The sequence below is a fragment of the Callithrix jacchus genome, chromosome 18 (genome assembly GCF_049354715.1).
Source record: "Callithrix jacchus isolate 240 chromosome 18, calJac240_pri, whole genome shotgun sequence".
In the NCBI taxonomy this organism is placed as follows: domain Eukaryota; kingdom Metazoa; phylum Chordata; class Mammalia; order Primates; family Cebidae; genus Callithrix; species Callithrix jacchus.
In genome coordinates, this window is record NC_133519.1 from 42,077,248 (window position 1) to 42,090,478 (window position 13,231).

At 42.1% G+C, this 13,231-nt stretch overlaps 1 protein-coding gene across 6 annotated transcripts in view; it reads left to right on the forward strand.

Annotated features, from left to right (window-relative positions):
- Positions 1–13,231, forward strand: part of RGL1 (ral guanine nucleotide dissociation stimulator like 1) — a 303,693-nt gene that overhangs the window by 267,925 nt on the left and 22,537 nt on the right. For all 6 annotated transcript variants that reach the window (XM_054247899.2, XM_002807704.5, XM_035280227.3 and 3 more), the window contains 5 exons: positions 395–479; positions 6,148–6,237; positions 8,445–8,531; positions 10,690–10,722; positions 12,939–13,060. In XM_054247899.2, coding sequence (XP_054103874.1) covers positions 395–479; positions 6,148–6,237; positions 8,445–8,531; positions 10,690–10,722; positions 12,939–13,060 — 417 coding nt within the window. The remainder of the gene's footprint in view (positions 1–394; positions 480–6,147; positions 6,238–8,444; positions 8,532–10,689; positions 10,723–12,938; positions 13,061–13,231) is intronic.

Here is a 13,231-nt window from a genome sequence, read left to right on the forward strand (position 1 = left end):
GTTCTGTCTTCATCTCTAAACTTAGGGGCCTTGCCAAGATGACCTCCTAGATCTGTGGGCTCTGTGTATGTTGCTAACAATTTTTTTTAACTTACTGACAAGAATATGTCCTAGTTGAACAACTTGATGCCCTAATTGAATAATCCTTTTTTATGATTATAACATACATGGCTAGGAAGTATACCTCTCTCCACATGGGTGGCCAAGCACACCTTAAAAGAAATAAGCTACCCACATAAAACAATTCATTGGCCTCATCTGTGTTTACAGCACCCACCAACCCTGAGATCAGCACAATCCCTCCTTAGACGTGGGTCCTGAGGACAGCTGGGCCGAAGGTGTCTGGTTATTCCTAACGCTTCACTGTTAATATTTTCTTAATCCCTTTTCATAGGGACCGAATGCTGATGTTTGAAGAACTTTCAGATATCTTCTCAGACCATAATAACCATTTGACCAGCCGAGAGCTACTGATGAAGGTGAGGCTCGTAGTGAGGGTGCTGGGTTGCGCTGTTCATAGCTCTGGAATTCATTGAAGGAAGAGTAGCGTGAGGGCTCCTGAAGTTCCTTCAACCCGGAAGAAAGCCTAAGGTAACTAGAAGGCACAAAGTTTTTAAAATGCAGAATCTAAGAAACCTGGGGCTAAGAAAATTCCAAGTCCAGTTGAGCTCTTTCTTTCTACCTCCCTTAGCTTTTCCGTTATGCAAGAAGATTGTGAAACTTGAGTTCATATGTGTATGTATCTCCTTAACAAGCTACTCTGCAAATACCAAGCGCCAGCAGTTGGGTGGGTGAGAGGCCCTGGAATACCCCTTCTCAGCAGAACGTCCCCTAGAATGACAGAGGCCAAGCCTGCCTGCAATTCCACTTCCTTCATTTGGACTCAGTTGCACAGTCTGTCAGTCAGCAGCATTTATTGAATACCGAGTAAGTGCTGACTTAGGAATGACACACTACTAGGTAAAGGTATAGCTTAGTTCATTTTCTCTCTCCAGACATTTGTTGAATGCCTACTATTTGTAAAGCTTTGAACCTGCCTCTAGAAATATGAGGATGACTAACACAGACCCTGTTTCCTGGAGTTTACCTTCTAATTGCAGTAAATAGACACTACACTACAAGAATAAATGGCAAAAAGAAAACTAACAGGTTATGAACAACCATCAGAGGGGAACTAGCATAGACCAAATACTATCCTCATAGTCTTTCTGTAAAGTCCATGTTATCATCATCATTTTGTAGATAGTCAAGACTCAAAGGGTTGGTAAAGTGACCTGAGGTGTACAACTGATAGGTGGTGGAGCTAAAATGTGAATGCCTTCTGGTGAGACTCTAAAACCTGTGCTTTTATCACCAAGACATAAAGCTATTTCCTCTGACCTTTTGGGAGTAGGGTACAGGATGGATCAGGTCCAGCTTCATAGAGAAGGTAAATTAGTAGTTCAATAAATATTGGTTGAGCACCCATTAGGTGTTGGAGGTATAACCATAATAAAGGCAGTGTTTGATCTCAAGAGGATTATAGTCTCACGGGGGAGGTAAACATTTATAAAATGGTGTGATATTTCCTACCATAGGGGAAAGTTCTCAACTGGGCAATCCAAAGATGTGATTCTTGTCCTTAATCTCCTTTTCTGTAAATGGGAGCCAGTCATCGTGTTTGCTCTCTTGAGCTCATTTGATTGTTTTGAAGATTGATTATGGTAAAATACCTAAAAGTGCTATGCAAATTTAAGTTACTTTTAGTATTTGGTGAGCTGTATTCACGTACAACCAAAGTATGCATAGCAAATGAAAATGAATAGATTATAAGCTGTGTATTTGAGCTTAGGGAAAAAATTTGGAGTAGGAGTGAAAATCAGGCAGAGGTGGGGTTCATAAGAAAAGGCATCCAGGTGATAACTCTTAGGTTAGTCGATCCTGTACGGGCATTTGCTATGGTCTTCATGACTGTCCCTGTCCTATGTCCTACGTATCCTTCATGTCTCGGTGTAGACTCCTCCTTTTCTGGAAGCCTTCTGTGACAGTCTTGGGTCTGGTTAGATGCCTTCCCCTGTGCTCCAGGGGAAGCTGTCATTTCTCTGTCCTGGCACTTATCACATGCTGTATTGGAATTGCCTGTCTCTTTCCTGGTCTGCAGGTCTCTTGCAGGCAGGGGCTGTATATGTCTTTTCACTTTGTATCCCTAATGCCCAACCAGTGCCTGGCATGCAGTAAGTGTTCAGAAATTATTGTTTGGCTACATGAATTGATGGCTCTTATCGTTCACATGATGTTTTAACAATATGTTCACCGTTAGCTCTCTTGGAGTAGGTGATATGAGCAGGGCAGTGTATGCTGATGTCTCACTTTGGATTTGGACTACCTGATTAGCTGCACACTAAACAATGATTGCTGAGATCATGTTACTCCCTGCTTCACATCCCCCTGGCTTTGCATACTTTAAATGGAAACCCATCTGGCTGGAAGGAGACAGCTTATGGTCTCCCTGTCAGCAGTATGAAGCTAGACTAACTGGAGCCACACATTCAAATCCCAATAGCCCTGAGTCATCCTTCCAAAGCAGATAAATTGAATACTGTGCAGCTCATTGCCTGGTGGCAGCCTTCTGGCTGAAGCCTCAGAAGCAAAGCTGTATCTAGACATTAAAGATGCCATAAACCTTTCTTAAATGCAGAAGTTATTCCAGTACTCTAAGTTAAATTTCTTGTAGATACGGCTCAAATTCCAAAGAAATGAACAACTTGGCTGTGAATTCATGTGGTCTGTGCATTATCATTAATGATAGTGAAATGTTTTGGGCCGTCCATGTCTATCTGTGCGTTCCTTCCCAGTCATCTTTGTTAACCATTCTTCATGTGAAGTATATGATTCTGAGTGTTAATTGTTAGCACATTTTAAAAAATGGAATCAAGGTACTTAGGTTCTCAAAAGAGTCTCTAGAAAACACTACTGGCCTCTGTTTCTAACATGTTGCCTCTGGTTTTATACTGATTTATAGTTTGGTAATAATACAATGGTTTTATTTTAGTTTAGTTTTTGTAAAGATGCAGTCTCACTGTTTTTCTCAGGCTGGTCTCGAACTTCTGGGCTCTTAGTTTTAAATGACCTAACTTCTCTTCTTCCGGGAAGATGTAATGTGCCACTTACATAATATGGCCCAGGCAACATGATAATTAGCAAAAATCTGTGGTTTTCCTTTTAATCGTTTTTTAAAATGTTTTCATTTCTTCTCAAAGACTATTTTAAATCTGCTATGTCCTTATGATTTCTGAAATCTAGGTAATCCTAAGCAGGTGAATTATAGTCTGAAAATTTCAAAACATCAGGAAAGAAAGCAGAATGCCACCAAATCTTGGTTCTCATGACTCTTGGCAAGAATATTTTCTGGTTGACTTGATACAAAGGGCTACTAGAAAGCCCCAGAAATTCATTCGACCCTGATGGGGACATATGTTCAGTGACACTTCAAAACGTGCTAAACTCAAAGTCAGAGCAAGAGCCTGTTACAAGTGTGACAGTTTTGAGCTGTAATTGCTGGTAGTTATACTGAGCTTAAGCTAACCAACATTTACCGAGATGGATCCAGAGTCACCAGTAGACAAGCTCCTTCTAAACCTAGTAGAAGAGGGTCCTCTGAAGCCCAGGAATGACATGGATGAGGTAGCTGAACTCTGCTAAAGATGGCTATAAAGAAAAGGTGAGACTTGACCAAGCCATTTGCATTTCAGAGAGGGAGAGGGGAAAAAGGAGGACAGAGGGGGAGACAAAAGGAGAGAAGGAGGGAGTAGGAGACTGATAGAGGAAGAGGGAGATTTGGCATTTATCCGAACATAGGTGATGATTAAAGTCAAGAGATTAGGTATTTCCAAAGACGTGAGTACAGCAAAAAACAAGACTGACAAGAAGAAGAATTGCTAAGAGGATCTGAGAACAGCAGAAGAGGAGGGGGAGAAAATGAGTTATGCCATCACAAAAGCCTATGAAAACTTCCAAGAAGGTTCGCGGGATTGGTGTTGTGAGACATTGCAGAGTTGGAGATTTGGGGAGGAGGAAGGAAAAACTGAAACTACTGTATGTGAGAGATGAGTGGATTTTCAGTTACATCTCATTTGGAATAACTGGCCCTCATCAGTCTTTAGATCTCCAGCAGGGATGGAATCTCATGCTCATGAAATCATAAAGTCGTGAAATCAGCAAGCTCTCCATCTCAGGTCTCTCTCTCTCCTGCCTAATGAGAAGGTTGTCCTAAGTGCTCTGTTAAGATCCCTTCCATCTCTTCTCTTCTGTGATTCTTAGGAGCCTTTTAACTTTTCAGAAATCCTCTTTAGAAATTTTAGCTATGTCTACAATAAATTTCCCATACATTATTCCTCTGCCCATGACTGACATACTTGAGGGAGACCAGAAGGACCAACACACTGGAAAGAGATGGGCACTCGTATTAAAGTCAGACAGAATTGATTTCTAACCCTAAGCAAATTCTCAAGATTTTGTGAGGACTCACAACTACCTAGCACAGGAAAGGCACATATTAGGCTGCTTTCTTTTTTTTAGAGGTGGGGTCTTGCTGTGTTGCTCAGGTTGGAGTTGAACTCGTGGGCTCAAGCAACCTTCCTGCCTCAGCATCCTGAGTAGCTAGGACTACAGGCTCACGCCACCATGTCTGGGAGAAGCTATTTTCATTCATCCCTGGAAAAGGCTATGAGTAGGAGATCATTAAACAGTTGCTCTCCTTATTATCATTTGTGATGGGAAGAACTTAAATAGATAATGAGTCACTGTGGGTTCTGTCCCCAGTGGTATACCTGGGACCTGAGTTAAGGCTGGCGAAAGATGGAACGTGTTGATGCTCTATCACTATCAGCAAGGCCAAGCCACTGAAAAAAATGCTTTTGCAGCTGTACAGTAGTGGAAGGTCACATGCTGTGGTGATATATAAATCTGAGAAAAAGTGACTAAGGAAAAACTAGTATAGAAGTTATCTACTACTGAGTTGTGAAATATACCCCCCCGCCGCCGCCCATTCATGCAGTTCCTGGAAAATGAGAACTTAACAAGACCCCGAAACCGCAAAACCAAAAACAATGTTCAGTCAGCAAACTCGTGATTACTCATTATGCAGAAGAGTTTGTTGTTACAACAGGCAGGAGGAGAGAAAGGGTAGCCATGTGTCCTCTGGCACCAGGAGGAAGGACTGATTGGTAAGCATCCCAGACATGGGCGGCAATTTAGAAGAACTGACTGGTGGCTGCGGACGTATGAAAGTTTGGCTTTCATGGATTGGTCATGTAGCACAATACTGGACTTCCTCAGAAAACTTCCGGTGCAAAAGTTTCATTTAGCTAAAAAATGCCACAGAAGTAGTCCCGTTCTTTCACAGAATGCTGGCACATCCATTTCAGGCCAAGATCGAGAAATCACAAAATGTACAGAGGAAGTCGATCTTTGTTTTCAAGATATCTGATTACTTTGAGTTTAATTTGGGATCTGTAAAAATGTGTTCATTTATGAGAACTGCCTGGTTTGTATTGAGGATTGATTTTATAACCAAATCAAGTGATCTTCCTACAGAGTAAGGAGAAGACTGGGTGTGGTGGCTCACACCTATAATCCCAGCACTTTGGGAGACTGAGTTAGGCAAATCACCTGAGATCAAAAGTTCAAGACCAGCCTCGCCAACATGGCACAACCCCATCTCTCCAAAACAAAGAAACAAAAAAATACAAAAATTAGGCATGGTGGCACATTCCTGTAATCCTAGCTACTCAGGCGGCTGAGACATGAGAATGGCTTGAACCCAGGAGACAGAGGTTGCAGTGAGCTAAGATCATGCCACTGCACTTTAGCCTGGGTGACAGAGCGAGACTCCATCTCACGAAAAGAAAGAAAGAAAGAAAGAAAGAAAAGAAACAAAAGCAAGATAATACACGACCACCAGCCTCATTATAAATAGACAACTTGCAACAAGCCAGTCAAGTATATGCGTAATATACATCATGAGAGCCTGCTGGAGGCCTCTTCATCTTGCATGGCATTCTGAGCAAGAGTTGTGCAGGGTTGTGTGCGAGAAACTAGGTGCCTCTGTACTTCTCTCCACTGTGGCACCCTATATCAATTTCCTCTGTGTGGACTTCTGTTTCGTAGGAAGGAACCTCAAAATTTGCAAACCTGGACAGCAGTGTGAAAGAAAACCAGAAGCGTACCCAGAGGCGGCTGCAGCTCCAGAAGGACATGGTATGTCTGGCCCTTGTCTTCCCTGACAGCTCACAGAGGAGAAGGGCCATGTGTGGCTGGGCTCCCACATGGCACTGGCACCTTCAGTCTACAGGGCACCCAGGCTTTCAAAAAGGGGCTCCCATTCTCTACCTCATTTGCTCTCAGCAGCCCTGGGAGGTCTGGAGGAGAGAGATGATTACCCCCATTCACCCAGTAGGAAGTAAGCACTGGGTTGCTAATCCTGTTTTCTGGAAACGTTGTTTTCTGAAGTGAGGGGGAGTCTACAGCAGGTAGATTCCCCTCCTTCTTGCAGTCTCTTCCACCCACCCCTGCCCTTAGGAGCTGTTCCACCTTGGCCTGAAGGCCTCCTGAGCTTCCTACTGTAGTCAGCTTCTGATGCAAGGTGACCAAGGAGAAAGAGAGTGTCTTTTTCACAGGGCACTGGTCCTTGTACTCAGAGATCTTTTTCATTTGTTCTAAACCCTCTAGTCCTTACCCAGCTCTCCTTACTAATCCCAAGGCTAACCAAATCTTTATATTTTTCAGTATTTAAAGGAGCGTCATGCCTCCATCCTTACGACTGAAAGATAGTTATTTATTTTAAACTCCTGACTTTTAGCATAAAGTGTAGAAGACCAGAGGAAGGAGATTAGAGACTGACAAGCTGAATATTCTGCTTTAAGAGGATTTTCTCTTTCTTGGGAAAGCTGAGCATAAGAAATGTTTTTGAATGATAGGACTCTTCTGCAACACGAAGCCTATGAAACATTCACAGTGTTACAAAGTTTTTGGTTGTTCAAAGACAAGCTAAAAATAGCTGTTACAAAAAAGTAGCTTATTTTAGTTCAGGATGAGACCTTGTACACAGAATGGGAAGGACACACTGCAGCTGACAGTGAGTTCCTGAAGGACAAAACCCTCTTTGGTGTGAACCTCACAAGCAGGTCTGGCTGAGGAAGCAGCCCGGCTTTGCCCCGGTTGAGGCTTTGTGTTCCTGCAGTTGGCTTGATGAGATTTAGGATAAGGAATACATGGGGACCCGTTTTTACTTTTCCTTCAGGATGATTGGTGCCTTGGTGGCTTCGTAAAGAGAGATGATTTTGAAGGAGATTTAGTGAAATGAGTATAGTGTGTCCCTGCAGTTGTAGGCAGAAGTACCTCCACCTTCATTTCCAGCTTTTTCTTCTGTAATAATTTTAGATTTACAGAAAAGCTGCAAAGCTGAAAGTAGTTTCCCTCATTGTTAACATCTTCTAAAACCACAGCACATTTGTCAATGCTGAGAAACTGACCCCGGCATAATACTGTTAACTACCATCTAGACTTGTTTGGATTTCACCAGTTTTCCTCTAGTATCTTCTGTCTGTTCCAGTTCCCAATCTGGCATACCACACTGTGTTGTGTTGTCTGTCGTCCCAGTCTCTTCTGGTCTACGACAGTGTTTCCTTGTTTGTTTTTTGTTTTTTTTTTCATGACCTCAGTGGTCTTAGGGAGTCCGTCCAGGTACCCTGTAGAATGTTCCACAGTCGGCGGTTGTCTGCTGTTTTCTAGTGATTAGACTGAGCTTCTGGATTTTTAGAAGAATATCACACAGTGCAGTGCCCTTCTCATCACATCATATCCAGGAGTGAATGAATGCTTTCAGCGTGACATCTGGTGTCACGATGATGACATGAATGATGTTGACCTTTATCACTTGGCTAAGGTAGAGTTTGCCAGGTTCTCCCTTAGAAGCTACTATTTTTCTCTTTCCCTCCTCTGTTCTTTGAGAGTGAGTCACTAAGTCTAGCCCAAGGGGTCATTTTAATAGTGAGTGCCCCCATATGCTTGTGGTATGTGTTTCTCCATGTACAATAGCCAGTGGTGAGGCCATCACCATCCCGTGCTATTCCAGACTACCAGGAGTGTCCACATGCTCTCAAAGAGAACACGCATCCTTCTCATTTGAGCCAAAGCAAAACATAAACCCCGCAGTCAACATTTTTGAGCAGATGTGCATGATCTCCTGGCTTTGAGGCTTAGTTTTCATGACTTTGAAAGGTAGACACCAGATCATGGAGTTTCTATCCTATTTGTGTAGAAATTTTAAAAATGTTATTCATGGAGGTTGGCACCACTGGCCCCCAGTTAGGCCTTGAATACATCCATTTGCTCCAGCATGAAGGTTCCTAAAACTTCAACTTTTCAATAACAGTAAAGACAGTTTTGCTTTGGTTGCTCTTCAGGGCGTGATGCAGGGAACTGTGCCTTACCTGGGCACCTTCCTGACCGACCTGACCATGCTTGACACTGCCCTGCAGGACTACATCGAGGTGAGTTCCATGTGGATGGTGTGATTGGGCCTGCAGCCTTCTCACTGGATAGCCCAAAGAGTAATTTAAACTTCTGTCCGTATCTTTTGAAGGTCCAACAGTACATGGCACTGCGCTAGCTGTTAGGAGGAATGCAAAGAATGACACCAGAGACTGACTCGAGAAGTGGCTCAAAATCCAGTAGAAGGAATCGTATAGCAAAATAAGCAGTGATCGCTAGTAGTCAGAGAAATTCAAACAAGTGCATTGCGAGAACACAGGAGATCACAATTAATTCTCCTTTTTTTTTTTTTGAGATGGAGTTCTACTCTGGTTGCCCAAGCTGGAGTGCAATGGCATGATCTCAGCTCACTGCAACCTCTGCCTCCCAAATTCAAGTGATTTTCCTGCCTCGGCATACTGAGCAGCTGGGATTACAGGCGTGCCACTATGCCCAGCTAATTTTTTGTATTTTTAATAGAAATAGGTTTCACCATGTTAGCCAGGCTAGTCTCGAACTCCTCACCACAGGTGGTCTGCCTGCCTTGCCCTCCCAAAATGTTGAGATTTCAGGCGTGAGCCACTGTGCCCTGCCTACAATTAATTCTTATGAGGGATTGTGAAGGGCTTATGAAGGAGTGAGTTTGGGTTTGAACAAGACTTTAAGGCCAGGTGTGGTGGGTCACACCTGTAATCCCAGCACGTAGGGAGGCCGAGGCAGGCAAATTACCTGAGGCCAGGAGTTCGAGACCAGCTTGGCCAACATGGTGAAATGCTGTCTCTACTGAAAATACAAAAATTAGCTGGGTGTGGTGCACATACTTGTATTCCCAGCTACTCAGGAGGCTGAGCTAGGAGAATTGCTCAAACCTGGGAGGCAGAGGTTGCAGTGAGCCTAGATTGTGCCACCGTACACCATACTCCAGCCTGGGTGACAGAGCAAGACTCCATCTCAAAAAATAAACAAAAATCCCCCAAAATTAGCCTGGCATGATGGTGGGCACCTGTAATTCCAACTACTCTGGAGACAGAGGCAGGAGAATCACTTGACCCCAGGAGGTGGAGGTTGCAGTGAGCCAAGGTCGCACTACTGCACTCCAGCCTAGGTGCCAAAGTAAGACTCTGTCTCAAAAAAAAAAAAAAAAAAAAACAAAAAAACCCATAAGACTTTAATGTTGAGTAGGACTACTTGATGGGGTAGGGAGTTAGTCAAATTTGTGATTTTTCAAATATGCTTTTCTTTTTGTATTGCTGCCTGCTGTGAAGTGTTTTTCTCTCTCTCCCCCTCTCCCTCTTTCTCTCCCCCATCTCTCCACCCCCACTTCCCTTATCTCCCTCTTTTCCGAAAGGGAAAATACATGAAAACTCAGATAAACAACTTGTTAATAGCAGCAATAAAATATTAAGTGAAGAAGAAATTTCAAATTTGAAATGAGACTGAAAGATTGCGTGTACGTTTGAGTATATCCTACCCCTGGTTTGCATTGCAACCAGCCTGCTTTTGCTGTCTCTTAATTGGAAAGAGTAGGAGTTATTTCGCGTAGCTTGACTCGCCTCTGGACTTGCCACAGCGTCGTGGACATGTTTATTCGTTTTGCATTTCCCGACCTCTGTGTCTCCTCACATCCTCTTCCTCAGCTTATCTCAGGAAACACCCATCAGTGTCGGGGAATTCTGGGGAGTAACCAAAGATTGAGAAGTTAAATTCAGCCTACTGAGAATAGGAGCTGAGGGGATGAAGAATTGAAACCTAACTTTTCATGATGCTACAGAGAAATGACTTCCCTTTTGATGAACCATATGAGTCAATGATCATCTGTTTTAGTTACTTTTGGTAAAGGAAAAAAGTGTAATGGAATATTTACTCAAGCTTTTTTCTTTACTGGTTCTGTAAATGTCTTTGAATCCCGATTTGTAGTTACTTATCATTACTATTTTAGTTGGTTTCACACGTTTCAAGAGAAGGCTTTCTGCCTATCCTGCCTTATAATAATAAATTAAAAATTTTTAAAAGCAAAACAGGACTCTTCTTCCACAGTAGCCATAATTATAGCATCATTGATAATTGTGACTTTATCACTCCTTTGATCTGTTTTAATGTGACCTAAACAACACAAAGGTTGTGTTTTAAAGTAGCTTGGTTGGTCACTCTTTTTTTTTTTTTTTTAATTTATTTTAGGGTGGACTGATAAACTTTGAGAAAAGGAGAAGGGTAAGTAGAATTGTTGGCTATGGTTTTCTGTTTTCCTTTGAACATAAAAAAAAATGAAAGAAATTGGGACTTGAGTTTTTTTGTAGAGGCAGAAAAAAATGAGTTAGCACCTCCTGAACATTTATCATATACCAGTTTGCTTGGCATGCTCCCATGCATTGTCCCCCCGTGAGCCCCGTGAGGTAGTTTTATCGTCCTCAGTTCAAAGGTGGGGAAGCTAGGACTCAAGAGATTAAATTGCTGGGCCAGAACCTCTTGGTGGTGAATCCAGGGTTCTCATCCTGTCCTGATGGGCCAAGGCCCCCACTTTTTCCCCGCCCACTCCTGATCTCCTTTCCAGTTACTTCCAGCAGTAGCCGGCTTGCCCCTATAATTAATAACAATGTATTGTATACCTGAAGATCACTAAGAGAGCAGTAACCTTATTACTTAGAATATGTAAGTAATCTTACATATTCTAACCTCAGACAACTATGTGAAGTAATGCATGTTAGTAGCTTGATTTAGCCATTCCGCAGTGTCTACATGTTTTAGAACATCATGCTGCAGCCATAACTACAAACAATTTTTTAATTTGCCAGTTAAAATAAAAATCAGGTTTACCCTATTAAAGATAAGGGGTTTCCGATGAGTAACGTCGTGGAAGGGTTAAGGAAATGGCCTTCATTTTAGGTGTAGGTAGTTACTCTTTTACTTTCCTGTCAATGTTGGAAGGTGTGCTCAACATCAATTTGAGTCTTTCTGTGGATAGCACTGTTCTGAACTGTGCTATTCAAGATAAAACAGTTTTGAAATTTTTCGGCGATTTTTGTATTCAAATGGTATATTTAAATAGATATTTAAAAGACTCAGAGGAAAATGAGTGAGCAAAATAATAACTTCACCTTCTAGTACTCTCATTGTTCCTTAGTACTTTCACATTCCACGAATACTGACTGTCTCCCTACCATGAGGGGTTTGGGAATTGCAGCAGAGAAAGACCAGAGCTCTCTGCCCTCATAAAGTCACAATCCAGGAGCAAGAGCGACAAATAAATAGGCCGTTAAAATACAACGTGACAAGGGTTTGTGAGCAGAAGTAGTGGGGCTTAGAGAAGTATATAGGTGGGTATCTATCTCCAACTTGTAGTGCCAGAGAACCTTCCAGGAGAAAATGACATTGAAGTGAAAACCAAAAAGGTGTAGAGGAGTAAACCAAGCTGAGCCCGTCAGTAACAAGATACTAACCCGGACAGACGTAAACTTTCTGTCCCTTATAGACTATACTTTTCTCTTTAGTATGAGGGTAAGTATTCCTTGAGGATATTAAGACCAAGGGTTGAGGTCACTGGATGGAAAGCTGAGTCTTGAAGAATCTGCCAGGTCTTGAGTTACTTCTGTCATGTCCTATGATGTTAGAAAATTCAGTTATTGCCCCCTCAGTGCCCCTCTTTGTCCTTTAATCTCAGAATAACCCTGGTAAGTAATCTCTCTCCCTTTTAGACTAGGATATTAAGCTTTTGGAAAGTTTGACTGTAAAACTTAAACCTAAAGCTTATACCCATTGCTGACTTTAAAAATTTTTTTGTTGAAACATCTAAAGAAGTATAAATAATTTTTGACATAATTACATACTTGCCTCTCTGTGAGTTTTAAAAGACTTAGTTAGATGATTTACTGGCATAGTAAAAACCTGAGGATTCAGGAAATCTAAACATTCAAGTTTATGAGATCCAGGACTGTTTAGATACTAAGCCCTACCAAAACTTATTTGTTGCGGGGTAAAGGTTGAAGAAGTTGGAGATGGGAAACTTGGGAGCTTCCTTACTTAAACTATTTGTTTTCTTTATTTTTTAAGAAATAGGAATCGAAATTTTTCATATATTTTATGAAGTACTTAAAAACCTTAAAAATCACTTTTCTATCCCAAGTATGAGAATGAAAAAGAGAAAAAGGAAGCCACTGTGACTTTACACAGTCACTAGTTTGGGCTGCTTTGGTAGCTCGTTTTGTTCATACGAATTGTTTTCTCAAGGAGAAAAGAGGATTAAAAATTAAAGCGTACAAGGACTTTGGAGATTCCGAGTTAGAAGTTTTAAGACTTAGCTCCTTTATTTCAGAATCCTCCTAGATGGTTTTCTTCGTCTTTTATCCTAATGGGGTGTGTTTTCATGTTGAAAAGATCTATATTTGGTTGGCCTTATTGTTCTGTCCTTTTTGGTATTCCGTCTGCTTTAGGAATTTGAAGTGATTGCCCAAATAAAGCTCCTACAGTCTGCCTGCAACAGCTACTGTATGACCCCAGAGCACAAGTTCATCCAGTGGTTCCAGAGGCAGCAGCTCCTGACAGAGGAGGAGAGGTGGGCTGGCCTGTCGTTCGTCAGGGTAGAACTGGAGCGTTGGCAAGAGAAATGCCGCATTTAATACCTCGCTGGGTCATTTAATCAATAACTGTTTAGTGAGCAGCTGCTTGGTTCCAGGTCCTTGGTTTTCAAAGGTGGATGGTGTGGCAGGAAAAGCTGAGCACTAGC